The sequence below is a fragment of the Lissotriton vulgaris genome, chromosome 4_1 (assembly GCF_964263255.1).
Source record: "Lissotriton vulgaris chromosome 4_1, aLisVul1.2, whole genome shotgun sequence".
Lineage (NCBI taxonomy): Eukaryota > Metazoa > Chordata > Amphibia > Caudata > Salamandridae > Lissotriton > Lissotriton vulgaris.
In genome coordinates, this window is record NC_141691.1 from 1,550,372,824 (window position 1) to 1,550,399,690 (window position 26,867).

A 26,867-nucleotide genomic window follows, 5' to 3' on the forward strand; every position below is an offset into this window, starting at 1 on the left:
TTCTGTGCGGGGTGACACGCGCGCCAGACATCGATCGCCCCTATATTATGCATCACATCCCGCAAACACGCCGTCATACGGGGCTTAGTACCCGCCCGGGGTGGATTACGGTCCAGCTCATGATGGAGGACACAGTTAAAGTCCCCGCACCAAAGGAGGGGCGCGTCCAGGCTAGGAGCCACCAGGTCCTGCATGCGGGAGAAAAAAGCTGGATCATCAATGTTCGGCGCGTACGTGTTAAAGACCAGAAGGACCTTATCGTCCAACCTGAGTTTCGCCAATATGTACCTGCCTTCCACATCCGCATCAACATATTGGACAGCGCATGGAACCCCAGGGGCCACCCAGATTAGGACCCCCCTAGCGTATGTAGAGTATGAGGAGTGAAATAGCTGGCCCCTCCATTTCTTGGCTAGGCGCTGCGCACCATCATCATCCAGGTGGGTCTCCTGTAAACAAGCAACTGAAATCCCATGGCGTTTTAGGAAGGTGAGGACCCTGTGTCTCTTAGTGCACGTACCCAGGCCACGCACATTCCACGTCAAGAATTTAAACCCCATGACCACGATACATGCCCAGCCGGGCAACAGTTTACACACAGCCTAGGCTGTCGCCAGTAGGCCCTCGCCACAAAGAAGTTCAAGAATGCATCGCACAAAGCAAGCGTCCCGCTAAGCAGAAGCAACATGCGCCAAATGCCAGTGTCATCAGTGTCACACCCCAAATCCCGCCCCCCAACAACCCCAACATACGAAAAATTAACTGGAACCCCAGAATCCCCACCACCCACGAGCAATAGGATAGCAACAACGAGAAACGCCACCCCGCCCTTCCCCCGCCCGTGCCAGGACGTGCACAGCCACCCCATTCAACACTCTCACTCGCACACACACACAACAAAACAACCCAACCCACCCCCCCTCCCAGCTCCCCGAAAGACCCAAAGAATCCGGTATACGACCCCGGACACCTCTCCCCCCCTAAGTCAGCAGCGCGGGAGGAGCAGCTCACACTCACAACCCCCCCACTCGGTGCACATGCAACCAGTCGCCAAATGCAGGCATCGGTCGGTGGACAATCACCCACTACATCCACTTTGAACGAGCAGAGATTTTAAAACCACTACTGGGCAATAAGGAACCTCATGCCAACAGCAAACGCACAGCAGAGTCAGTGCAGGCAGGGCCAGGATCATTCCAAGTCTAGAGTCTGTAAGGCAGTTTCCGGGACCACTAGGCCCGCAGACTCCGCGTTCACCGGCGTCACCAGCAGGGTATCCGGGACCAAAATGTCATCAGGTGCAGCCGCACCATGCAACCGTGACTCAGTCTTGTCAGGCGAGGCTTCCATCAATATGGCTCCGTCCGGACCCACCGTGGGCCGAGTCTCAGGAGGATCATGAGATCCAGAACGGCGATTCCTCCTGCCACGTCGTCGTTTCTGCGGCCTGGTCCCCCACACTTCACGCGATCCTCCTCTCTCACCCGGGGGCAGATCATCCCCTCTGATCTCGAGCCACTCCCATACCTCTGCCGGCGTCTCAAAGAAGTGTGCCCGGCCCTGGGAGAGCACCTTGAGCTTAGCAGGGTATAAGAGCATATACTGCAGCTGCATGGCGCGTAGCTTCTGCTTGACCCCCAAGTAAGATTTTCTTTGCTCCTGCACCTGCTGGGTATAGTCGGGGTAAATGGAGATGCGACTGTTCTCGATCGTGTGGGGCCCCGACTCCCTCGCCGCCTTGAGGATGCAGTCCCGGTCTTTATAGTTTAGGATTTTTGCAATGAGGGCTCTAGGGGCCTCGCCAGGACGCGGAGGGGCCACCAGGGCTCTGTGGGCCCGCTCCACAATAAAGACACTGGACAAACCGTCCGGACAGAGATGCTCACGGATCCAGGTCTCCAGGAATCGTTCAGGGTTCCCTGCCTCCAGCCGCTCCGGGACCCCCAGGACCCGTATGTTACTTCGGCGCGCCCTACCTTCTGCATCCTCGGCGCGTCTCTCCAGAGCTCGGGTAGTAGAGGCAAGCTGAGAGAGTGACTTCTGTAGGGACGCTACCTCCCCCTGCAGCTGAGTAATGTTGCCCTCTGCGTCCGAGACTTTATCCGCCACCTTGCGAAGGTCAGTCCTCAAAAGGTTTACGTCCACTGACACTGTCTCAATCTGGCGCTCTAGGGCAGTGTGCGAACCCTGTATAGCCTTAAGAAGTTCCGCCCTGGACGGCTCCGGTGACTCTCCATCCCCATCTCCAACGCCCGTTTGGCGCGTGATCCTCTGCGGTGGCAGGCGAGGGGTGGTATACTGTGTGATCGTGTTGGGTTGGGTAGCCTTAGGGCCACGGCCAGTCCGGCCTGTCATATCTGCAGCCCCAGGGATCAATGTTCTCAGCGGGGCCCTCCGGGAAGGCACCCAAGCAGGGCGGAGTGCGCAAGAAAATGGGCAAGCAGTGCCCGGGTCCACAAGACCAGGATCGCAGTAGGCAGCACAGGTCACAGTTCAGATGCCACCAGAGCGCAGTATCACGGGTTCACCTCCACCAGCTTGCAGGGCAGAGCGGGGCACAGACAGACTCTTCTACCGGTCGCCACCGATCCCAAGGAGGCCGCCCAAAACCAAGTCCAAATGGCAGACAGCCGGGGGAGGGGCGCCGTACGTCCACGGGTCCAACAGCCTCCCCGTGAGCCCCCCCGGCGTCCCACGAGTGTCAGGGATCCCGATCTGCCCCAGGGCACAGGATACTAGGCAGCGGGAGGGGACACAGGAGTGGCAGATCCAGAGTGGTCGGGCGCTGAGAGGATCACAGCAGACCAAGGCCCCCACACGCACCTCCGCGCCACAGGGGGGGCCAGGGCAGATTGATTTCACAGCCCCCGCTCCCAGATGAAGGCGCTCCGTCCTCCGGTCGTGCAGCTCCAGCAATCAGGGAGGGGTGGGCCCTCCGCACTTCAGGCCGGCAGGGCCTCGCAAGATGGCCGGCACCTCCGTCCCTCTCCCCTCCTTACCGCAACACAACAGGTCCGCAGTTCTCCGGCACCGCCGTCGCCCGGTCCGGGCCAGGATCTCACAGCGGGCAGCCGGCGGGCATCAATTGACGGACCCAAGCTGCGCGCATCACTCGCTGTCCGGCCCAGCAGGTAGGCCGAAGCCTCGGTGTCGCGTGAAGGAGCACGCCGGCGCCGCCCTCAGGATCAGCCAGGCTGCAGATCGCGGCGGATTGTCGACCGCGGGTCCGGTCCCTCAGGCACAGGAGTTCGGCGGGACTTCCACTGCCTCTCCGACGTGCATCCCCGGAGACGAGAGGGTCCGGGCAGGAGAAATAGCAGGATTTAGACGGTCTTCGGGACGGAGCTGGTGGAGCTCACGTCCTGTCGGCCATGCTGCTTGGCCACGCCCCAGCACGCATGTGGTTAAAGCAGCGCAACAGAATGGTGGCCGCACCATTAACGCTGCTCATGCCATAGGATATTTTCTTTAAAGCACTGTGGTTTTAAGCTGCACTTTATTTTTTCAAGCGTAAGACACGCTTTAAGTTCCAGAATTGTGGCAGCACATCATTTTTTATGCGTGGCTTACCCAAATCAATCAGCAGAGTCAACTCCCTGTCCCGCCACTGGATGCCACGCTTTAGGTTTCAGCATGGCTCCCGCTTTTTTAATAACCACATGGTCACCAGGCTTTGTTGCTGCAAAGGGCCTACTTTTCAATTTTATATTAACAACACAGGCGCTACCCTTAACACCTTAGCTGCTTCGCAAATATCCATCCCCAGTGCTACGCTGTCCATTGGAACTAGTGCTGAATGGACGTCCAATGGTCGTGCGCAGCACTGGGGAGGTAGCGCTCGTGACGACCGTTGGCAGTCAGCAGCGCTTAAGAGGTTAATATTTTAGCAGGTTACCGCTTTTATGATTATGATTTTATAAATTCACCTTAGGATTCTACATGGGTCACTAGCGTCAAAGCGCATGGAAGTTCCCGTGATGCAAATTGTACCTTGAGCACAGCATATAAGCAAAAACTGATCTGTAACGTCCAAAACGTTCGCACATTGGAAGAGAAGTTTACAGAGATATATAGTCCGTTACAAGTAACCTTGCAAGATATTAGAAAGAATTCATACTTCACTGACACTTTTTCACTGCAATATCATGACCAATAACTACGCGACACTTTCATTGCATCTCCCGTGACATCGTGAAGTGTTACTCCATGGCGAGTGAAATAGCACTTTCACTCCATGCTCTCAGACGTGGCAGCAAATGCTCTATGAGGCAAGTGAGGTCACATCTCATTCATTACACAGTAGGTTGCTGCTTTTTTACTCCCTGGCATACAACATCACAGCTCTCTTGCTGCACGGCACGTGAGCTCAGATTTCTTCCTTGCTACAGCAGATTACCCCACAACACTTCATGGTCAGTGACAATGCAGTCCTTGCACTACACAGTCCGTGAAGTCACTGCTCCGTCAACTTATGGAAAATTAAATGACCGCTCTTTCCCTCTGCAGTGAAGGACAGCTCACTCGTTCCATAGAAAGTGCCCTTACAGCTCCTTTGCTGTCAGTGAAGCCGCGGCTCTCTTGTTCCAAGGAAAGTGACCTACAGCTCTTTCACTCCTCGGACAGTAATGTGGTAAAATTGGATTAAGGAAACCAAGATGTGATATGGGAGGCAGGAGCAGGTACACTCTTTTTTTTTACTTTGTACTTATTTATATCATATTTACCTACAATTTCAAACATGGGTATTGAAAAGAAAGAATTCCAAGATTTTTTGACGACACAGTCCAGAAAATAATCCAGTACTTCCGGTTCCATGAACAGAATGTGAACCACTGAAAAGGAGTATTCTGATACAACTAGCATGATGTTACCGACAGAATTTCAAACCCTTTTTTGTGGTGAATTAATTTTATTTCGTGACACCCTTTTTATACACACTATTCACCTTTAACCCCTTGCGTGCTGATGACAGAACGGTTCCGTCATCAGCATCGGTTGAGCTGTGCTGATGGCGGAACCGTTCCGTCATGACTCCACCCGCGCAAGGCGGATCAGCACAGGCGGGGAATACGCCCCGCACGCAAGGGGTTAAAAACCACTGCCAACACATTTTCAAGATCGCCCTTTTGTATCTGTTGAGTTATAGAAATAGATCGTTGACTCAGAAATAAAATAAATCTTCCTCAACAAGCATGTGCAATGCAATAGGTCTTGCATTAGTGAAAGTTTGCAAATGCTAATGTTTGGAGATTTATTTATTTTTTGTCAATAAATATCCCAGCAGTAGCATAAGTGCTGAAAGAAAATCCACAATGCAAGAAAAGGGTGCAGTACCACAGACTGTTACTAGGTACCCTGTGGAGTTGTAAAGGGACCGCTATTAGCCACCTAAAGTACTGCACTCTTAATGCAATTATAAAAATATTGCAGCTGAGCATACGTTTCCATTTAGTTTTATTGGAAAATCAGATGCTAAATAAACAATAATAGTGTTTTTTTTTTAAACTCAAGCTAACAAATCTCCCTTCCAATAAAAAAAATGGGAACATATGCTCAGTCACGGCTCCGTCACGAGCATGCGGGCGCCGCTCGGGTCCCCCCACCCCCTAGCGCTGCGGCGGAATTGCCGCCGCAGCGAAGGGGTTAAGAGGGCATAGGTGACTTTTCAGGAAGGGGCCTGTGTAGTAGTCTTGAAACAGTAAATACAAATGAGTTCCCTGGACCACCTTCTGTACAAGATTTTGTTCTGCGTAGTTCGTATGCTCATGTTGTGTATATATGTTTGCTCATTTGTTTCTACTTCACCCACCTGCTATTAAGTCACTGAAGTTTTTTTGCTCTGTTTGAGAATTCCTTCACTGGGTAAGTCTGCAGAGAAAGACTGAGCCATTGCGTTTGCTCATTCAAGACTGTGCCTGGACATAGTGCGATACATGCCTGCTAATGTTACTGGTGCTACGTCTTTAAAGCAAACTACTATACCTTCTTTGAAAGTGTATTATAGCGAGATGTATGGTACTAATGAAATCTGGATTGTTGTGGTCCCGTGATTAATGATCGAACCTCTGTCTTCTGTGGTGCTTATATTAGTAGTTAGGGTTTAAGAACAATCAATCATATCATTTGTAAAGTGCACTACTCACCTGTGAGGGTCTCAAGGCGCTGGGGTGGGGAATGCTGCTACTGCTCGAAAAGCCAGGTCTTGAGGAGTTTTCTGAAGGTCAGCAGGTCTTGGGTCTGCCGTAGGTGAATGGGGAGGGTGTTCCAGGTCTTTGCGGCGAGGTGGAAGAACTATCTGCCGCCTGAGGTCGCTCTTCGGAAGCGGGGGACTGTAGCGAGGGCGAGGTTGGTGGAACGGAGCTGGCGGGTGGGGGTGTAGAAGCTGAGTCGTCTGTTGAGGTAAGTTGGTCAGATATTGTGGAGTGCCTTGTGTGCGTGGGTGAGGAGCTTGAAGGTTATCCTCTTGTTGATCGGGAGCCAGTGCAGGTCTCAGGTGGGGTGTGATGTGGCTGCGACGAGGGATGTCGAGGATCAGGCGTGTAGAGGCTTTCTGGATGCGTTGGAGCTGTCTCATGAGTTTGGCCGAGGCTCCTGCGTAGAGGGCGTTTTCATAGTCCAACTTACTGCTGACAAGGGCCTGGGTGACTGTTCTTCTCGTTTCAGTGGGGACACACTTGTAGATACTAAGGAGCATGCGGAGGGTGTTGAAGCAGCAGGAGGAGGAGACGGCGTCGACCTGTTTAGTCATGGAGAGGGTGGGGTCAAGGATGACCCCTAGGTTGCATGCGTGGTCGGTGGGTGTTGGAGCCGTTCCCAGTGCGGTCGGCCACCAGGAGTCGTCCCACGCCAAAGGGTTGGATCCGAGGATGAGGAACTCCGTCTTGTCCGAGTTCAGCTTCAGTCGGCTGTTCCTCATCCATTCAGCAACGGCATTCATTCCTTCGTGAAGGTTGGTTTTGGCGGTGTGGGGGTCCTTGGTGAGGGAGAGTATCAGCTGGGTGTCATCGGCGTAGGAGAGGATGTTGAGGTCGTGCTGATGGGTGACGTGGGCGAGCGGTGCCATGTAGATGTTAAACAGAGTTGGGCTGAGGGATGAGCCCTGGGGTACGCCGCAGATTATCTCGGTGGCTCGGAGCGGAAGGGGGGGAAGGCGGGCGCTCTGTGTTCTGCCGGAGAGGAAGGAGGTGGTCCACTCCAGGGTCTTCTCTTGGATACCAGCCTTGTGGAGGCGTGTACGTAGTGTGTGGTGACAGACCGTGTCGAAGGCGGCTGACCAGTCCAGGAGGATGAGGGCCGCCGTTTCTCCGTTGTCCAACAGGGACTGGATGTCATCGGTGGCGGCGATGAGGGCAGTCTCGGCGCTGTTTGCTGCGGAACCCGGACTGGGAAGGGTCCAGGATGATGTTCTCCTCGGGGTAGCGGGTCAGTTGTTCGTTGACTGTCTTCTCGATGACCTTTGCTTGGAACGGGAGCAGGGAGATGGGTCGGAAGTTCTTGAGGTCTTTGGGGTCCGCCTTGGGTTTCTTGAGTAAGGCGTTGATCTTGGCGTGCTGTCTCGAAGGAGGTGTTGATTACTTTCCGGAGATTGGGTGCGATGGATGTGCTGGCTTTGTTGAAGATGTGGTGTGGGCATGGATCTGACGGAGATCCGGAGTGGATGGTGTTCATGATTTTGATGGTGTCATCGTTGTTGATGTTGGTCCAGTAGACCAGGCGGTTTGTGCGGATGGTGGTCGTGGGGGCGGAGGTCTCAGTGGTTGTCGGTGCGGTTGTGGCGTTGAAACTGTTGTGGATGTCTGATCTTGTGGTGGAAGAAGGTAGCCAGCGAGTCGCACAGGTCTTGCGAGGGTGGGACGTCGTTGGAGCTGGGGTTGGAGAGTTCCTTCATGATGTTGAAGAGCTCTTTGCTGTTGTGCACGTTGTTGTCTAGGCGGTCTTTGAAGGAGGCCCTTTTGGCGGATCTAATGAGGGGATGGTGTCTGTGTGGTGCATTCTTGTGGGCGGCGTGGCTGTCCGTTGTTCGTTCACTGAGTCAGATCTTCTCCAGCTTTCGGCAGGTTTGCTTGGAGGCCCAGAGGTCTTCAGTGAACCAGCTGGCTTTCTTGTTGGTATGATTGTTGGAGGGTTTCTTGATCGGGGCGAGGGTGTTGGCGCAGTCGTTGATCCATTGTCCTGAGATTGCGGGCGGCGGTGTCGGGGTCGGTATGGTCAGTGGGTGGGCTCTGGGCGAGGGTGGTGGTTAGCTGGTCTTCGGTGCCTTTGCTCCAGCAGCGGTGAGGCATCTGTTGGGTGCGGTGGTGCGTGGTGGGTTTTTTGAAGGTGAAGTGGATGCAGCGGTGGTCGGTCCAGTGGAGTTCGGTGGTATGGTTGAAGGAGACGTGGGGGCTTGCGGAGAAGATGGGGGTCAAGCGTGTGACCGGCGGAGTGGGTGGGTGTTGTGACGAGTTGTCAGAGTCCGAGGTTGGCTAGGTTGGCGATCAGGGTGGTGGAGTTGGTGTCGTCATTGTTCTTGAGGTCGAAGTTCAGGTCTCCGAGGAGGATGTAGTCCGTGGAGGCGAGGGTGTGTGTGCTGACGGAAGTCGGCGATGGAGTAGCTGAACTGTGGTCGGGGTCCGGGCGGTCTGTAGATGAGGGTTCCTCTGAGGGTGGTGTTGGGGTCGGTGTAGATATGGAAGTGCAGGTGTTCAGCGGTGCTGAGGGTGTCGATGGTGTTGGTCGAGACTCTGAGAGTGTTCCTGTGGACGATGGCAATTTTTCCTCCCGCTCTGTTGGTGTGGTCCTTGCGGGTGATCTTGTAGCCTTCCGGGATGGCTATGGCTATGTCTGGTGCCGAGGCGGGGTTCAGCCAGGTCTCAGTCAGGAAGGCGATGTCTGGGGAGGTTGAGCCGAGTAGGTCCTAGAGTTCAACAGCATGTTGTCGGGCGGAGCAGGTGTTGAGAAGGATGCATCTGAGGTGGTTGGGTTCTTTCCTGGTCGGCAGCATGGTGGATCCTTGTGAAGCTGCAGTTCCGGCAGGTGAAAGCTCCGTGGGTGCGTTTCGGGGTGGCCAGGAAGCAGGTGTGTGATAGTCTGGTGTTGAGTGCGTGGAGGGTTCTGGCATCATAGCGTTCGTGGTGTCCAGGGGTTCTGGCGCTGGGCGCGGTCCAGGCACGGACCGGCACAGACGGGCTTGACTTAGGTGCGCCAGTGGCGCGCCCGCTGAGCGGCCGCGTTGCGGCTTCCATATGAGGGGATGTGGGAGGGAGGAGGAGCTGGGAGGCGGGAACGGGGCGGCGAATGGGATTGCAGGTGGGTGGGGCTGCAGGGACGCATCTGCGGAAAAAATCGGCGGGCCGGGGGAGAACTGGGCACAGGAAGGAAAAACAAGTACAGGCACAGAGGAATAAAAACAAGTCTGAGCAAGAAAGCAAGTACAGGCACAGGGGAAAAATACAAGATTAGGCAAAAACAATGCAGGCAGAGCCATGCAGCAGCGTGGGGAGCGACCTGCCTGCAAACAGGTATTATAAATTCTGTCTGCCTCCTCCTTGCAGTAATTAATCTGAACTTTTCAGTGAGTGGGCCAAAGGTCAGGGTGTACCTTTTTGGGCGATGACTAAAACGTAAGAATATATATGTACGGGTTGCCTTAATAGTTTAAAATAAACCTAATTAGAAGGCAACAGATATGCTGTACTGGGGTAGCAGGGTTGAGACAGTGAGTAGGAGGTGTGTCTTCAGTGGTTTCATCTATCGCAGCAGGGTCCTCGTCAGTACCTGGATTATGTCTGTTCCAAAGCCATGGTTTCACCACATTGAATACACCAATAAATGGAGCATTGGCTCCCCTGAGTGTTGAAATAGATAGAAATAGATTTGTTTTGCGTTAAGATAGTTTCCTGCCAGCATGTTTTGCTTACTATTCCTAGTGGTTAAACTATCTTTTAGAAAATGTAATTTAGCTTCATCCTTAATTGTGACCAGTCTTCCAAGTGGAATCTTTACAGTTTCTAGTCAGAGTGACACTTTATTTACTTGTTTGGCAGTTTTACATAGGGCATACCAGGCCCTAGACGGTTCACGCCAGTTAAGTCCATGAGCAAAATGTGGCAAGACAAAAAAGCATGTGGTAAGGATCGTAAGTAGAGTGAATTGGCTTCTTTAACGGAGTGGCAATGTAAAAGCGAATGAAATCTATGTAGTACATAAAATAGAAAGCACGTTGTGGGGAAAGGAATGTGTGTGTGTGTGTGTGTGTGTGTGTGTGTGTGTGTGTGTGTGTGTGTGTGTACGTGTATACATATGTGTGTGTATATGTATGTGTATATATATTTAGTGAAAAACTAAAGTTAAAGTGGAGATATGAGTAGGTCTGCTAATAAAACAAAACAAAATGTAAGCAAAAAAAGCTGAAATCCACTAGTTGTGTAAATGACATGAGTATATCATATAACCATCACATCGCTTAGTCCCGCAGAACCAACCAATCAGAATTCATTTTTGGCATTCTTTTCTTTCTCGTCTCATCTGCGGAAGTATTGCAGCAACTGGTATTATTTTAACTTTTATTTCTCTAAAACAGCTGAATGGGCACACTTACAATATAAATATTTAGCTTTCTACCAAATTTGGTTCATTGATATTAAGCCGCTTTTTGTGTATCGTGGTCTAATTTCCTTTTGGAAATTGCATTAAAGGAGCAAAGGTGTTGTGGGACCCCTCCTTTTTCTCGGCCCTTGCTTCACACATTACAGTCAAATTTTCAGGAAGGAGCTAAAATGAGAACTTTTATTTTTATAAAGTTTTGTGAAGAATTGTCAAATGGTGCAAAAGTTATTAGTAAAACAAATGCTCTTCCTGTGGGAACTCTCACTCTCCTATAACACAGTGGATATTGTCACTGTGCACAATATGTTGCCCAACAGTGCAAAGACCACATTGTCCAAGGTGCATTATGCAGAAAGCAGCCCATGAGTGGGGTCACAAGCATATTGTCTACACGTCAGTCGAAGACACGTGATAAGAAAATGGAAAATTTGTAAAAATGTGCAGTTTGTTTGAGTTTGTAGATTCATATAGCACATTCTCTTTCCAACCAGTGACATGATATGTCCATGTGGGTGACACAGATCATATTCAAAATCCAAAGTCATCAGAGTTCAGCACAAAACTCCTTCTCCACTGCCTACATGAGCTTCCTCTGGATTCCCAAGAGTTTTTTTTTCTTGAGCTCCATCTAGACAAAACAGACATCCTCCCCTGCCATGGTCTGGTCATGATCTTAACCCTGTACCTTTGTCCACCAATGTGGGCCCCCTGTCCCCCCAGTGACAACTAATGGACTGAACTTTACAAAGCCTATGTCAGCAAATTAGTTCCCCTACCCACACATTATCCACTGCCTAATTCCTTACCTGGTGTAGCATCAGACATCACTCTGTAATATCCAGTCTACTCCGATACCCAGATTTCTCAAATTTACCCCTCATGTGTCTTGTAGCATATTTCATACAGAACTCCAAAACGTCAAATACAGCAACCATGCTCATACACATAACCCTAAGATAACACATCTTGACTACCCCGTTGACCCTTCACTTGCCTGCAGTTGCCCATAGAGCCACATTTAAAACCCTGCGGTCTCTCACAGATTTTACTATGAAAAGAGCCTGAATTGCTCTTCTGTTACAATCATTCCCACTCTCTGAACCTGCCTCATCAGAAAACCATGCTTCATAAAGATAAGCAGATTATACTTGATTCTCATTTTATTCTGATGACTTATGGAACTCTATCGCTCCCCATTTTTGCTTAGCGCCATCAATCATTAGGAAAGATACTAAAAGTATGACCATTTGAGAGCACATAGGAAGCTACTTGGCCATACAATCGTACCATATATAATGTATCCACATTAAACAGTCACTTCACTATCAGTACTACTCCTACTGTGCAGTTCATCCTTTCCCCTACTATTCTTCCTCTCAACTGAAGACTGACATGTATTATAAACTTTAGAACACAAAGGAAGTAGACTATTAAAAACCCTGCCACTCACGAGGCCACCTGAACTTTCTTCCGGTAAACCTCAGTTATGAGTTGGACAGTGGCCAGTAAGCCCAACCTGCAGAGAAACCTCAGTTCATGCTTCACACCCACCTTTCGGTTGTAGGGCCACAAGGTCACGACCCCTGTTGGGTTACCTCGCCCACATACTGCTACCCCACTGTTATTTGGGAACTAATACCACAGTAAAGAAAATCAAATGGGGATTCACAACTGCAGACCGACGTCTGTGCCAAGTTCCAAGAAGCGTAATTATGTGCCTGAACTCACTAGTGATTGACGAGGCACTTTAATTTGTAAGCCAGACCTTTGGCCTTGCCGGTGTTTATTGGTACATTGTATTTTCTGTACTTAAAGTTGAGTTCCCATTGATTGCAGTTGTATTTCATATGTTGTATGCATTTATATCTTTAGAAGTTATGGAATTTAAAAAGACTGTTTTTTTCCCCCCAGCATTCGCCATCGGATCCTTTTCACGAGAAATCTATGCCAGATATGACTAGACTTGGTGGGTCGACCACTCCTCTGATGAACAATGAAGACTATCTGCCAGCAATGGAGCGGATTACACCACAGCAGAAGAAAAAGAAAAAGAAAAACAATCATATTACAGAGGGAGACCCAATGAAAGGTTTTTATGAGGAAGGATTTGATCACCCAGATTTCTTGATGGATTTTTCTCAAGAAGGAAAAAAGAAGAAGAAGAAAAAAGAGCCCAAGACAAAAAAAGAGCCGAAGGAACCCAAGCCACCTAAAGAGCCGAAGGAGCCCAAGCAGCCAAAAGAGCCTAAAGCACCGAAGGTAAAAAAGGAGCCTAAGGAACCCAAGGAACCCAAGGCTCCCAAAACTCCGAAAACTCCCAAAACCCCCAAAACCCCCAAAGAACCGAAGGAAAAGAAAGCAAAAACTACAACACCAAAACCCAAAACAACTAAAAAGACCGGGTAAGTGTCTCTGCAAACAGATTGTGGCATGGCACATTTTTTTTAATTACACACACTTAAATGTATCAACCCAGTGCATCCTTTAAAGAATTAATGGTTTATTTACTCACAAATTCTGTGTTCATATGCCTCTCTTTCTCTGTGCTTGCCTCACAATCTGTCCTCACCCCCTCTGTTTCCCTGTCCTTTTTCTCTGCCTCCCGCATTCTCTGACTGTACCTTACACACTGCCTTGACACTCTGTACCACTGTCTTTCTTTGCCATTCTTAGTCTCTTCCCCTTTTTCTTAGAGCTTGCTGTCACTCTGTCACTCTTACCACAGAAGTGTTCAGCTAAAGGGTGGAGTGCGTTAAGGAGGTAATGAATTACAAGAGATTGAGAAAATACTAAGAGCAGTATTTTCATTTTCACTGCTGCAGTAGTGTACATAGATTTGTGGTTTGTATAAACTGGCTCTTACACCTACAATTACAAGCCTTGTGTGCTGCTTTCATTTTGATAATGTTCCACAAGTCTTCACTCAAACATTTGCCCTTTGTCTTTCCTCGAATTAGAGAAATGCTCATGTTGGGACCTGAAATTCATGTAGGCTATTGTAGCAAACCGAAGTTTTTTATTAAATCCAGTCGGCAAAACCATAGGCTTAGTAAGTCTCTGTTTTAGCTTATCTTTGAAGTCTGTGAGAAGCTAAGATTTGCCTTATACAAAGCTCAGCTCTCAAAGTTTAAATCTCCTTAGTCTTGGTTTTCTGCATGTGTGATTTTTGTGACATTAGCAACTTGAAAATTGGTTTTAGACCCTTAAAATCCAAATGAAGAACTCAAAATTCTGTATCCGGGTAATTGATAGTTTGCTTTAAGGCTTCTTGGCCACGTTTAGTCGGTGAGATTTTTCTTTTTTTGTTTTTAAGATTTTCTTTAGCAGACAAAATGTGGGTAATGATTTTGTAGATTTTTAAGTGGCTGATTGTTTTGTGGGTCAAAATGGTTCTTTGGTGCTACTAAGTTGAATTTTCTCTGTCACAGCTGAGATTGTAAATGGCTTACATTTTTAACATAAAAATAGGAGTTCTGTTTTTCAAAAGAATGTGCTGTTTCTATTGTTCTCCACTGTGAGATGTTGATATTTCAGTATTTCATTCTCTTTATCTTCGTTTGGTGCATTGCTATATAGGTTTGTTTATTATACATACACATCGCTGAACATTACTTGTCTTCTTTGGTTTTTGTAAAAGTCAAACTGTACTCCTAGCTATTGCTGGAAAGACTAATATAACGTCCCACTGTTAACATGATCATTGCTAATTCTTGATCATAATTCAGTGGAAAGAAAATAGGGCATCTCTGTGTATAGTTATAATCTAGTGAATAGTCCTGCCCATGTGCGTGGACTCCGGAGCAATCAAAAATAATCTCTTAAGCTGTCTTCTTTGCAATCCTGCATAGACACTTAAGAGAAAAGCAAAGACAAATAATGCAGCCTATAATACAAGGCTACACTGGCCAGTACTTCAACTTAAAGTGAAAAGGATAGCCAAATAAAATCAAATTTTACACATATTGCCAAGTTTCACCCATAGAGAAACTTCCCTTCACCCAATCCTTGAAATGATGGAGAGGAAGGGTTGGACAGACAAGCCCCCATAGGCTGCCATTATGTGTATGGAAAAGGGATACTGTGTCTTTAAGGAACTCTCCTGAGACCCTCTGTATCCCAGGATGCACAGCCAAAGTCCTTTTACTTTCAGTTCTTTTTTCCGGCTCCTGCTAGCAGGACCCTGGAGCATTGAGCTCTCCCTTTTTGGGTATTTCTTCAATTTTTGGCACTTTTCCAGTGTTTTTAGTGTTTCACTCGACGTCTGGGGTCTTCCTCTTCTATTTGCTGTGTTTTTTAACCAGTTTTACCACCTCCTTCTGTTGAAAATGCCAGCTTTATTCGACAAGTGCCCTGAGTGTGGTAGGAAGAAGGCTAAATCTGACCCCCACAGAGTATGCATATTCTGTCTCTCTTCCACCCATGTCCCTGACTCCTGTGATATCGGTCACTCTTTCTCAAGGAGGACCCTGCGTGACCGGGGGAAGATTTGTTTCCAAGGCCTGGAGCAGAGGAGACATGAAGAACCAGGTGGGACTTCTGGGCATGGAGGGACTCTGTCATCATCCTCTGCCCGTGCTTCGGCCTCTGGGGGGCTCCCCAGTCAAGAAAAGGCCCAGAAAAGGCACAGATCCCGGTCGACGTCGATAGCTTCGATGTCGAGAGGTATGACCACCATCTGCTCTCCGTTGACCCAGGGCTCTGGGTCCAAGCGGCGTCGCCGCTCGACGTCTAGGGGCGACGCCGCGACGAGGTCGACGTTCACCGGCATCACCATACCGTCGACGTCAAGAAGAGGCAAGTCGACGTCGAAGAGAAGACATTCGACGTTGTGGAGTGCGTCGACGTCTAGAAGATCGACGTCGAGAAGTAGAAAGTCGAAGGGGTCTACGTCGATGAAGGAAAATTCAACGTTGAGGAGACTGTCAAGGACCAGGACAGTGTCCCAGGCCTCAGTGATCAGTCTGTCGTCTTCATCGGCGAGCTCCCTGTCGCGGCGGCACCAGCGCTCGTCCAAAAAGAGGACTGCCTCCAGAACATCTTCTTTGAAGCATTCTCAGAAGAAGAGGAGAGTGGTGATATCATCGGAATTGGAGTATTCACAGACCTACTCATCTTCTAGGCCCAGGACGCCTACACCTCCGCCTCCCAGGATGCCTCCTCCACGGCGGCTTCCTCCTCCGCGGCTTCTTCCTCCTCCAGGGACGATTCCTCCTCCTCCTCCTTCTCCACTACTGCCCCTGCCTCCTCTTCCAACGCCTCCCCGACATCCACAACCTTGGCCTCAGGTTCCGACTCCTACGCTTCCGCCGCCTCTAAGACCGGAGGCTCAGGCGAAGCCCAGGAGATTTAGATCAAGGTCTAGAGGAAGGGATCGCACTCGCAGTAGACACCGCTCCTTTACAAGGTCTCGTCACCGCCATCGGAGAGACAGGTCACGGTCCCGCTACACGGGCTCCTCGAGTGACCGGAGGTATTCTCCAACATTATCGGATTTCCCTCATACGAGGGTGTCACCTGTGGACGACATTGTGACGTTTCAGGAGGTGCTGCTGAGGGGGGCAGCGAAATTAAGAAGCACATTGACAGTCCCCACACCATCTACCTCTGTGATCTTTGAGACTTTGCACAAACAGCATCTTTCTCGCCAGTTGTTGCCCTTGGTGCCAGGACTGGAAGAACCGGCCATGGAGCGGTTTCTGACCCTGGCTTCGGTGAAGTCGGCTCCATCTCTGCTGCAAAAGAAGTACAGGCCCCCGGAATCTGATCTGTCGTTCTTGAGGTCAGATCCTGTACCGGATTCTGTCATCGTGACAGCAGCCAAGAAACCGCATGCTACTGCTCCGTCTTCTACTGTGCCTCCGGACAAGGAGAGCCATCAGATGGATTCAGTCGGACGGAAGGTTTACGGTCGAGCTGCCACATCAATGAAAGCGGCAAGTGCCTCGGCGCTCTTGGGTCGCTATGACCGCGCTTTGTGGGAATCTCTGCAACAGTTTATCGAGCTCCTTCTGAGGTATAGGAGGGAAGATTTCCAGGAGATATTGAACAAGGGCATAATGGTCTCCAATCAAGTCTTGAGCTCTGCGGCAGACGCCTCTCTCCTTGAGGCTCATGGTTATTGCCATGGCATTAAATTAAGACGCCATTCCTGGTTGCGCCTTGCCTCTCTCAAACCGGAGGCGCAGCAGAGAGTCGCAAATTTGCCGTTCTCTGGATCAACGCTCTTCTTGACGCATGCGGATGAGGAGATGGCCTGCATGAAGGCGGAAGTAGAGACATTGAAACCAAAGGAACAACGGAAGTCCTTCCGTCCGTTCCAGAGGAGATATTGTTCCCAGAAGCGAGGACAAAGGTAGTCAAGCTGGCCAGCAGCAACAACAGCAGCAGCAGTACCAGCAGCAGCCTTTCCAGAAGCGTCAGAGGGGCAGAGGCGGCCAACAGTCCTTGGCGAACAAGGGCCCGGCTGGGTCTAAGCCCTGAGGTGCTACTTCCCCCTCGTCAGTTACCCGCTGCGGTGGGGGGAAGCATACAAAATTACCTGTCAGAGTGGAGAGAAATTACTCAGGACAAGTGGATGCTGAATATTGTTTGCAATGGATACAGTCTTCGTTTTGTCAGCCCTCCTCCAGCAATTCCACTGGTTCGCTCGCAGTTCCAGCTGCGCGAGCTCCAAGCGGAGGCCGATACCCTGTTCAGAAAAAGGGCGATAGAAGACGTCCCTTTGTCTCAAAGGGGAAAGGGCCTTTAATCGCGGTTCTTCCTGGTACACAAGGACAAGAACGAGTTCAGGCCCATTCTGGATTTGCGACAAGCAAACAAATGGATTCGCAGGGAGAAATTTTGCATGCTGTCTTTTCACCAGATTTATCCTCCGCTACAAAGAGGAGACTGGCTTTATGCAATAGATCTACAGGATGCGTACTTCCATGTGCCCATTGCACGCAAACACCGGAAGTTCCTGCGCTTTTTATTCGGCATCAATCACTATCAGTACACCGTACTACCTTTCGGACTGAAGTCTGCACCCAGGACTTTTTCAAAGTGGCAGCGCACCTGAGAAAGAACAAGGTGTTTGTCTACCCGTACCTGGACAACTGGCTGATCAAACCCTCCACCTTCCAGGAAGCGCAATTGCACTACAACAGGACAGCCGTTGAACCAACTGGGTTGCACATAAACATGTCCAAGTCTGTTCCGACTCCTGTCCAGTGCCTACAGTACTTGGGAGCCTCCATCGATACTCTTTCAGCAAGCGTGTCTCCTTCGGAGGAGAGACGCTTATCGATCCTTCGGAAGGCTCCGGCTCTCATAGCTGTTCTATCTACGACAGTGAGGAGGGGGTCTTCTCTACTGAGGTCGATGGCCTCTTGCATCTTCCTCGTGCCACACGCACGCCTCCACATGAGCCAGCTGCAGGAATGTCTGGAGGATCAGTGGGACCAGAAGCAGGGGAGCTGGGACGACAGGATCAGGCTGTCCCTTCATGCTCGACAGTCCCCGAGATGGTGGTGCTCAGCAGAGAATCTCCTCAAAGGGGTTCCATTCCACAAGGACGTTCCCAGTCAGACTATTGTCACGGATGCTTCTCTCCACGGCTGGGAAGCGCATTCAGACCATCTACAGATCCAGGGAACGTGGTCCCGGCGGAATCCACGTATCACATCCATTTCCTGGAATTCAGAGCTATTCACTTGGAGCTGAAGGCTTTTCATCCTGTCTTCCAGACGAACTCCTTGCTTGCACAGACGGACAATATGACCACAATGTATTACCTCAACAAGCAGGGGAGCTCGAGATCGCGCACAATGTCACAAGAAGCACAGGCGATCTGGCAGCGGCTGCTATCCAGAGGTCTGACGATAACGACTACCCATCAGCCAGGTGTTCAGAATGCTCAGGCGGACGCACTCAACAGGCTGGTGCAAGAAAACCATGAGTGGGTTCTAAACGACGAAGTGCTAGGAAACATCTTCGACAGGTGGGGCACTCCAGACGTAGATCTGTTCGCCACAGCAGAAAACAGAAAATGCAGAGACTGCGCCTCCAGGTATTACCAACCGGGGACTCTGGGGAACGCGCTATGGATCGGCTGGTCGACCAGCTTTCTGTACGCTTTTCCACCCATTCCCCTGATTCCAGCGGTACTCATCAAGCTGCCTCAGACCAGAGCACGGATGATCCTCATTGCTCCGGAGTGACCCCGACAGTGGTGGTTCATGGACCTGCTTCACAGGTCTCTCCTACCCCACCTGCGTCTGCCGTGTCGGCTGGACCTTCTCACAAAGTTTGGGGGGCAGATGGTGCACCCCAACTTCTCATCGTTGAGTTTGGCGGCATGGCTCCTTAGATAGTGGAATATGGACACCTGAATCTGCCTGACGATTGCATGAATATACTCAAGGAGGCTAAGCGACCTTCCACTAGGACTTCCTATGCCTACAAGTGGAAGAGGTTCTGCATCTGGTGCACTTCCAAGAACTATGATCCGACGACCTGCAAGGAAGATGTCATTCTTCCATACCTTTTGCATTTGGCTCAGTCTGGCCTTAATTTTCATTCTATTAAGGTTCACCTCGCAGCATTAACTGCATACAGGAAATGCCCTTCACAGACATCCTTCTTTCAGATCCCTGTGATTAAAGATTTTTTGGAAGGATTGAAGAAAGTGTTTCCTCCTGTTCAGAGTCCTTCGCCTTCATGGGAGCTGAATGTGGTGCTGTCCAGGTTAATGAAGGAACCTTTTGAACCTATTCATAAGGCTTCACTGCAGCACTTATCGTGGAAGGCGGCTTTCCTCGTGGCCATTACTTTGGCCAGCAGGGGGAGTGAAATTCAGGCATTGTGTTGCCAAGAACCTTATACTGTATTTCATGCTGCTAAGGTTGTGATGCAGGTTGTGATGCTTAGTCACCCTAAGTTCCTTCCTAAGGTGATTTCTGATTTCCATGTCAATCAGACTATAACTTTACCTACGTTTTTCCAAAATCCTTCCACTCCAGCGGAAAGGTCTCCACATTCCCTGGATGTCAGAAGGGTGTTGAAATTCTACTTGGATAAGACCAAGGACATTCGTTGGTCAGACCAATTGTTTGTCAATTATGGGTCGCTCAGGACTGGTCTTGCGACCTCAAAACAGTCCATTTCGAGGTGGATTGTGTCCTGTATCCAGTTATGTTATCAGAAAGCTAACGAGAACGTAGGGGGTAAGCCTAAGGCAAATTCTACCAGGGGCAAAGCAGCGGCGACGGCTTTTGCTCCGTAATGTTCCCATTGCAGATATCTGCAGGGCTGCCACTTGGAAGTCGGTCCATACCTTTGCTAAGCACTACTGTCTGGACTCTGATGCCAGGGCAGCTGCTCAGGTTGGGCAGGCTTCGTTGAGAAACCTGTTTACAAAGTAGTGTTGTCTTTTTCCTCTACCTCCGGATTGATTGATGGGATTGGCTTGCCATTCTATTCACTAGATTATGACTATACTCGGAGATCCTCTACTACAGAAGGAGTAGTTTATTACCTGTAACTCCAGTTCTGTAGTAGGGGTATCTCTGTAATAGTCATAAGCGCCCGCCCTCCTCCCGGTGAAGAAAATGATAATGTACTGTATGCTACAGGCCTTGCTTTATACACCTTCAAAAAGAACAAAGTAAAAAAACTTTGGCTGTGCATCCTGGGATACCGAGGGTCTCTGGAGAGTTCCTTAAAGGCATGGTATCCCTTTTACAGACACATAATGGCAGCCTATTGGGGCTTGTCTGTCCAGCCCTTCCTCTCTATCATTTCACGGATTTTGGTGAAGGGAAGTTTCTCTATGGATGAAACTTGGCAATATGTGTAAAATGTGATTTAATTTGGCTATCCTTTTCACTTTAAGTTGAAGTACTGGCCAGTGTAGCCTTGTATTATAGGCTGCATTATTTGTCTTTGATTTTCTCTGAAGTGTCTATGCAGGGTTGCAAAGAAGACATTTTAAGAGATTATTTATGATTGCTCCCGGGTCCACGCACATGGGCGGGACTATTCACTAGATTATGACTAGGCTGTCCTGTTTTCAGTTTCTATTTTTGGTAAATTCTGGTGGGGTTTTTTCAGTGTTTTCAATATCTTAAAAAACAGTTATCAGTGGTTACACATTTTCACGCCACTAAAAACACAGAAAAAGTGTTTTTCTGGTGTTTATGGAACGTTTTGCTTTTATCATTGCTTGCTTTCTGCACTGAAAAAACATGGTATATAGACAGTGTACGTATAGCGTATATGATGTCCAAGAGATTTTTACAAATGAATCTTATTGTAGTACATCATACAATTCTTCTTCAGTGAGTCTTTGGTCATGTGCGCTCGTGCTTTCCTACCCATGTAAACTTCTGTGAAAAGGCCCTCTCAGCATTTATAGCCCCTTAGGCTGAGAACCGTCAACTCAGGGACACAGTTGGGATGACTCTTTCTTTGATGCCACATAAAGCACATATTGATAAATATTTGCGTTTTAGTTCCTGGGCATAAGAAAACAGTGCACCAAAATGGACTAAAGTCAATAGCATCCCTCATTAACTCTGAAGATTGTAAAGATGCTTTCAGCATACCATCTAACAAGTGGCAAGGATCTCCTACAGGGAATCACTTCAGCTCGGGTATACATTTTGACAGGTCATCACACAATTTTTTCATATACGTAGCTGAATCACTACAAATACAAACTATATCACTCCAATCTATGTTGAACTTGGAAAGAACCTTTTTTTCAGGGCATAACAAGTGATACTGAGTTCCATGTTTTCCAAAAGTCTGGTGTCACGTTTTCACCACTATCCCAGATGCTTGGTAATATATATACTTGTCACTAAACCTTGCATTTAATGTTTAAAGCCTGAGGTGTTGGCAATTCACTTACTATCAATACTGTCCCACTAGAAACTATGGTCGGATGTATTAAGGGTTTTTACCCATTCTCTGTGGGTAAATGTGATGACACATATTAGGAAAGATTTTTATGAAACTAGCCGTTTTACCTATCAGTGAAAGAATCAAATGCAGCCAAAATATCAAATGTGAGTTTGATATGTCCTGATTTTCTACAGATAATAAAATAATTAAACTAAACCTAAAACGTGAAACTAAACCCTGCATCTTTAGACCAAAGGCCATAAAACTGAAAAAAAGTAAAAGGAAGAAGAAACAATATTTTAGTGGCATCCCTAAAGAACAAAACTCAAGCAGAATAATGTTAGCCAGTCTTTCTTAATACTAGCTTGTATAACAAAGTTACATTTTATTGACCCCCTCAGTAAGAACAAAATGACTTTCACTTTCTTTTTCCTTTCTTTGAATGGTATTTAGTTTGTGGTTGTGCAGGTGTTTTTTCAGTGTTTATATGTTTTCACCTGTGAGGGCTATTTTTCTTTCAGTGGGGTTTTATCAGTTATTATAGGTTTAAACCTAAAACCCCACAGCCTAATTATGACTATAACAGAGATACCCCTACTACAGAACTGGAGTTACAGGTAAGAAACTACTCCTACTACAACATTGAACAAAGCGTTTTTCATTTGTATCAAAATCTGTCTGCAACCTTTCTGATTTAAATGTATTTTCTCCCAAATCCTTAAATCTGTTTTCAAGCTGAGACCCATTTTAGCAAATGTAATCATGCTCTCCTAGTAATGAGGAGATCAGATTCTTTGCCCATAATAAAAATGTGGAACATTAAAGAGAACAGACACTTGAACTCTTTCTACATTTAGTTAGGAATTGAGCCATAGAAGTTGACACTTATCAGATGAATAGGCAATCAAACCGCACTTCATGAGGTTGTACGATGGAACAAAGCAGGGAAATACTTTGCATGCCTTAACCACGCATTTTTATCCTACATTTTTTTTACAACTCATATATATATCTATAATAATGCATGTTATGGCATTCGTTGTAAAAGCATATATATTTTTTTACCACTTCACCAAATGCCACTCTTGCTACCGCCGAACACTTTTCAGATCAGGGGCCTCCTTTAGCGTGCCAGTGGCTGCACGCATTTAACGTTTCCAACAATGCTCCAATAGGAACATTAAGGAACACACTGCGGATTCCACAGCCCTTTTATTGTGCCAAGCTGATGCGTTTCAGCGAGAATTTGCCTTTCTCAGTGCTAGTCTCCACCAGGGGCCTGATATCAGTTTTTTCATTTATTTAACAAAACGCACTCATTGGTTACCAGATATTTTGAGCATCCAATTACAGTGCCTGTGGATTGAAAAGAATCACCTTCAGTAAGTAATGTCTCTCACAATTACTGCAAGTTTAAGATGGTTAAATATTGTTATTGGACATGTTATATGAGTGCAGCCACTGGCATGCTAAAGGAGGCACCTGATCTGAAAAGTGTCCGGCGGTCACAAGAATGGCATTTGGTGAAATGTTGAAATGGAGGCTGCCAGAACCGTTGTTTCACTAAAAGTATAATCCTACCCATGGACACTGAGACCCCATTACTAAATGGTAAGCATGAGTTACAAAACAAGCATTTAAGGGTGAAATTCCCTGGATGTGATAATTGCGGCCAATCAAAACAGCACAAAAGTAGCACATTAATTTAAACAAAACTACTTATGAAATATTAATAGTAAGAACTCGAGATGCATTGTGGCACTTGCAGTCATTGTAAGAGACATTACCTACCGAAGGTGATTTTTTTTCCAATCCCTAGGCATTGTAATTGGATGGTTAAAATATCTGGCAATCCATGGGAGTGTGTGTAGTTAAATAAATGAAAGAACTGATAACCTAAGACCCCTGGTGGAGACGAGCGTTGAGAAAGGCAAATTCTCGCCAAAACACTTCTGCCTGGCACAATAAATGGGCTGTGGAATCCGCTGTGTGCTCATTAATGTTCCTATTGGAGCATTGTTGTTCGAACTATAAATATATATATATATATATATATATATATATATATATATATATATATATATATATATATATTCTCTCGATTTCGATTTTTAACAAGAATTCCTATCTAAACGGTTTTAGCACAGATGAACTAAGTAGTGTTGTTTTCTAATCTCACGACTTTAGGAAAAAATCAATATGCACAAGTTAGAAAAAACATTAAATTATCCTTATGTTACGCTGTATCACTAATACCCATGTTTCTTTTAGCTACCCTCAGGAAGCCACTTTGTAAATACTTCTGAAAAGTAAAACGAGAACTTCTTCCTTTGCTTCCAAATGGCGCGCAGTATTTTAAAGAGCAAATAAACGGTTCTGGTTAGGGTTTTTCTGTAACAGTGTTTTTCTACTCCATGCTGCAGTCCTTTCAAGCATTTAGCAAATCCAGTAGTCTGGATTGCGTTTCGAGTCCTTACTAAAGCATATATGAGCACACTCCAATGAAAAAATAGCAAAAGATTGCTTTCTGTGTACAGTGTATCTGCATGATGAAGAATGTAATGTGTGATAATTCACTGTACATGTGAGATGTAAAATTGTCCCATACAGAATGCAATTTAAATTAATCCATAGATGCGCCAAACGTCCAATAGCATAAGGTGAGAGAAAAACACTCCGCTGGGTGAAGTTAAAGGACACTTAATATTTTGAAGAATTTATAACAATATATATGCAAACAGCTGTGCTGTGAAGCTCGACCCAGTGAAAAATGGCTGTGATGGCTGGAGCTTTCTGACATTTTAAATAGGTTTGCTGTCATGTAGATGATAGAAAATCGCAATCCTGAAGCTTGCTATTCATCCTAAAGATTTGAGCAATTTCAGTGTTGAATATTGAAAAAAATATAAACTGTGTAGCTCAAAACAAGTTCCAATAATCCTTTTTATTCTCTCTAGTTGTTGTTACTGCAGTTTTGCAGTTTTTTAGTGGTGTGAATACCCATGTTACTATTACTAACTTAAATAAGTCTAGGTAAATTGGCCTAAGTAGAAAGAAAATGTGAGGCCATCCTGCAGAGTTGGATCATGACACCTGCAGGAGTTGAAGAGACCCTAACAATTAGACTGGATTGAAACGTTGACAAATCGCCCATTTTGCTTTACTTGTACAATGAACACGAAGGGATTGTGTACTAGTTCACAGTAACGTTTTACCAACTGTTGCAAAACAACCTAATCAACCATTGGGAATTGTAGTGTCATCTTATTTATCTTGTAAATAGAATCCCTATTGGAGCACTGTCTCAACTGCACTATGATCACTCATTTAACACTTTTGTTGCATATGAATTGACTTAACGCATTTTGGGTGGAAATAAAACCTGTCCTGTTTCTTTTGTAAATACATTTTGGTTCACAATGGTTGATGCATTTAATTAATGTCTGGATCGCTTTAAGATGCACACAAGGTTTCAAACTGTGAATGAGTCCCACATGATAATTGTTTGAGTACGTGCTTACTCTGGTCCACATGGGCATGCACCGTTGTCCTTGATAATTGTACACCTGCAGGTTACACGCAGACCAGAGGATGGAACAGAACTTCCTTCTGTATCACTAGGAATATTTCCCAGAACCCTTCAGCCATTTACTAAAAATGTTGCCCCTGACTCAAAACTCCAGTAAATGATATTAGTATGGGAGTTTCCACGGACAAGTGCTTAGTTGTGTGCTTTAATATCGATTCATATTGATATTTGTAGATCACTTGCTTACCCTTTGCGAGTGCTTCCTGGTTTGTCCGATTTTATTTGTATATTGCTTCTGATGTATACTTGTAACGACCAATTCATTTATTTAAAATATTCCCAAGATTGAATCTGGAGATTTTTGTAGTAGTGCTCCAACAAGCTGCAAGGTGGCCTCTTCCGACTGAGGTGTCTCCTACCCTATTTAAAAGAGACAAAGCATTGCTGTATATAAGAACCACTTCTGTGCACAAACATGCGTTCTTTTCTTTCCGTGCCTTTGGATACACTCCACTTCAGATGTTGTCAGATCTTCTAGCGACTTCTATACTTATAACAGTGTGCTAGGAAACAAAGTTCGAACTGAAGATTACCGGATTGACACTGTGCCACGACTGCAAGAAGTAAATGTCAGTAGCAGATCAGCTCAAGGTGTCTTTGGTGCCTCGACTCGAGGCACAACTCTGTTGTGTGATAAGTGTGCCCTCAGGCACCCAGAGGTCACAGAGTGCTGAGAGGCGAAGCTGGATGTCGCCGAACACCAGAAATCATGGCCTTCATGTAGGTCATGCTCCTAGTCATTGGCCCGAACTCTGTCCCTGTTGTGTAGGAATTCGTGCAAATATTCCACTTCCGCTCAGTCTTTCTGCATGTCAAATGTATTAAATAGTAAAGCAGGACTCGACCCTCATTACACCACTCCAACTCCAAATAGAAGGTGCAAGGGGGTCGAGATCTGAGTGGCACTCTCTTGAGGTCGTTGGTAACTGAGTTGATTTCTGAGCTTATTCCGATGCACTCAGAGTTTCTCTGACTATTTTCACCGCCACCGCAGATTCAGGCATGAGAGGCTATGTTGCAAAAAGTCAATGTGCTTCTGGCTCCCTCTGGCACGTCTTGAAGCCCTGTGGAACCGCAGGGGCCTCCAGTCGCGTTACCACAGGCAGTCCCCACCCCCACTGGCACTGTCTATCCCCCAAGGCACCATTTACTGAGCCCGTACTGACTCCAGAACAGTCTTCACCTTTGTCCCATGATTACAATGGTTTAAGACACCCCAACGTCATTTTAGACTTTAAACTGATGTTGGTGTGACCTCGACTGATGTCACACTACGCAATTACAAAAATGCAACCAATTGTCATGCAGCTCAACTCAAACCCTCTACAGCTGTCAGGAGAGGCTCCATTATCTTTTTGATTCTGACTATGCGCCTGTGTCACAGGAGGCTGTACCCCTAGATAATATGATGGAGAGGAGGAAGGCTTATTTCCCCCCCCACTCATTACACTGATGATGCTTTTTTCCTTGACTTGCAGTCGGCTTGACACCTCCTGAGACCAAGCTCACCTGGATTGGTCACATGAGCCACAAACTGTGGATGGTGCCTCATTCACAGTGAAAGTTTGACAGACAATCGGGGTGCTAGGGTTACAGCTGCTCTTTAATGGGACTACAACAATTATTTTATAAGAAAATTTGCAGCTCAGGTCAGTAACGTTAGAGCCCTCACTTCTAATTAATGATGCTCACGCAGATACTCTGATGGCTTCCTAGTTGGAACCATGTTCCTGCCCGTCTTTGGACGGGCAGGGGGCCAGACCTAGATTTTCTCACCCACTCAGAGAGCCGAACTGTACCGGCCTTG

General features: G+C 47.4%; 1 protein-coding gene across 2 annotated transcripts in view; it reads left to right on the forward strand.

Annotated features, from left to right (window-relative positions):
• The window catches only part of CHD7 (chromodomain helicase DNA binding protein 7), a 794,978-nt gene that overhangs the window by 283,255 nt on the left and 484,856 nt on the right, over positions 1-26,867 (forward strand). For both annotated transcript variants that reach the window (XM_086965786.1, XM_086965787.1), the window contains exon 3: positions 12,499-12,989. In XM_086965786.1, the coding sequence (XP_086821912.1) occupies positions 12,499-12,989 (491 nt within the window). The remainder of the gene's footprint in view (positions 1-12,498; positions 12,990-26,867) is intronic.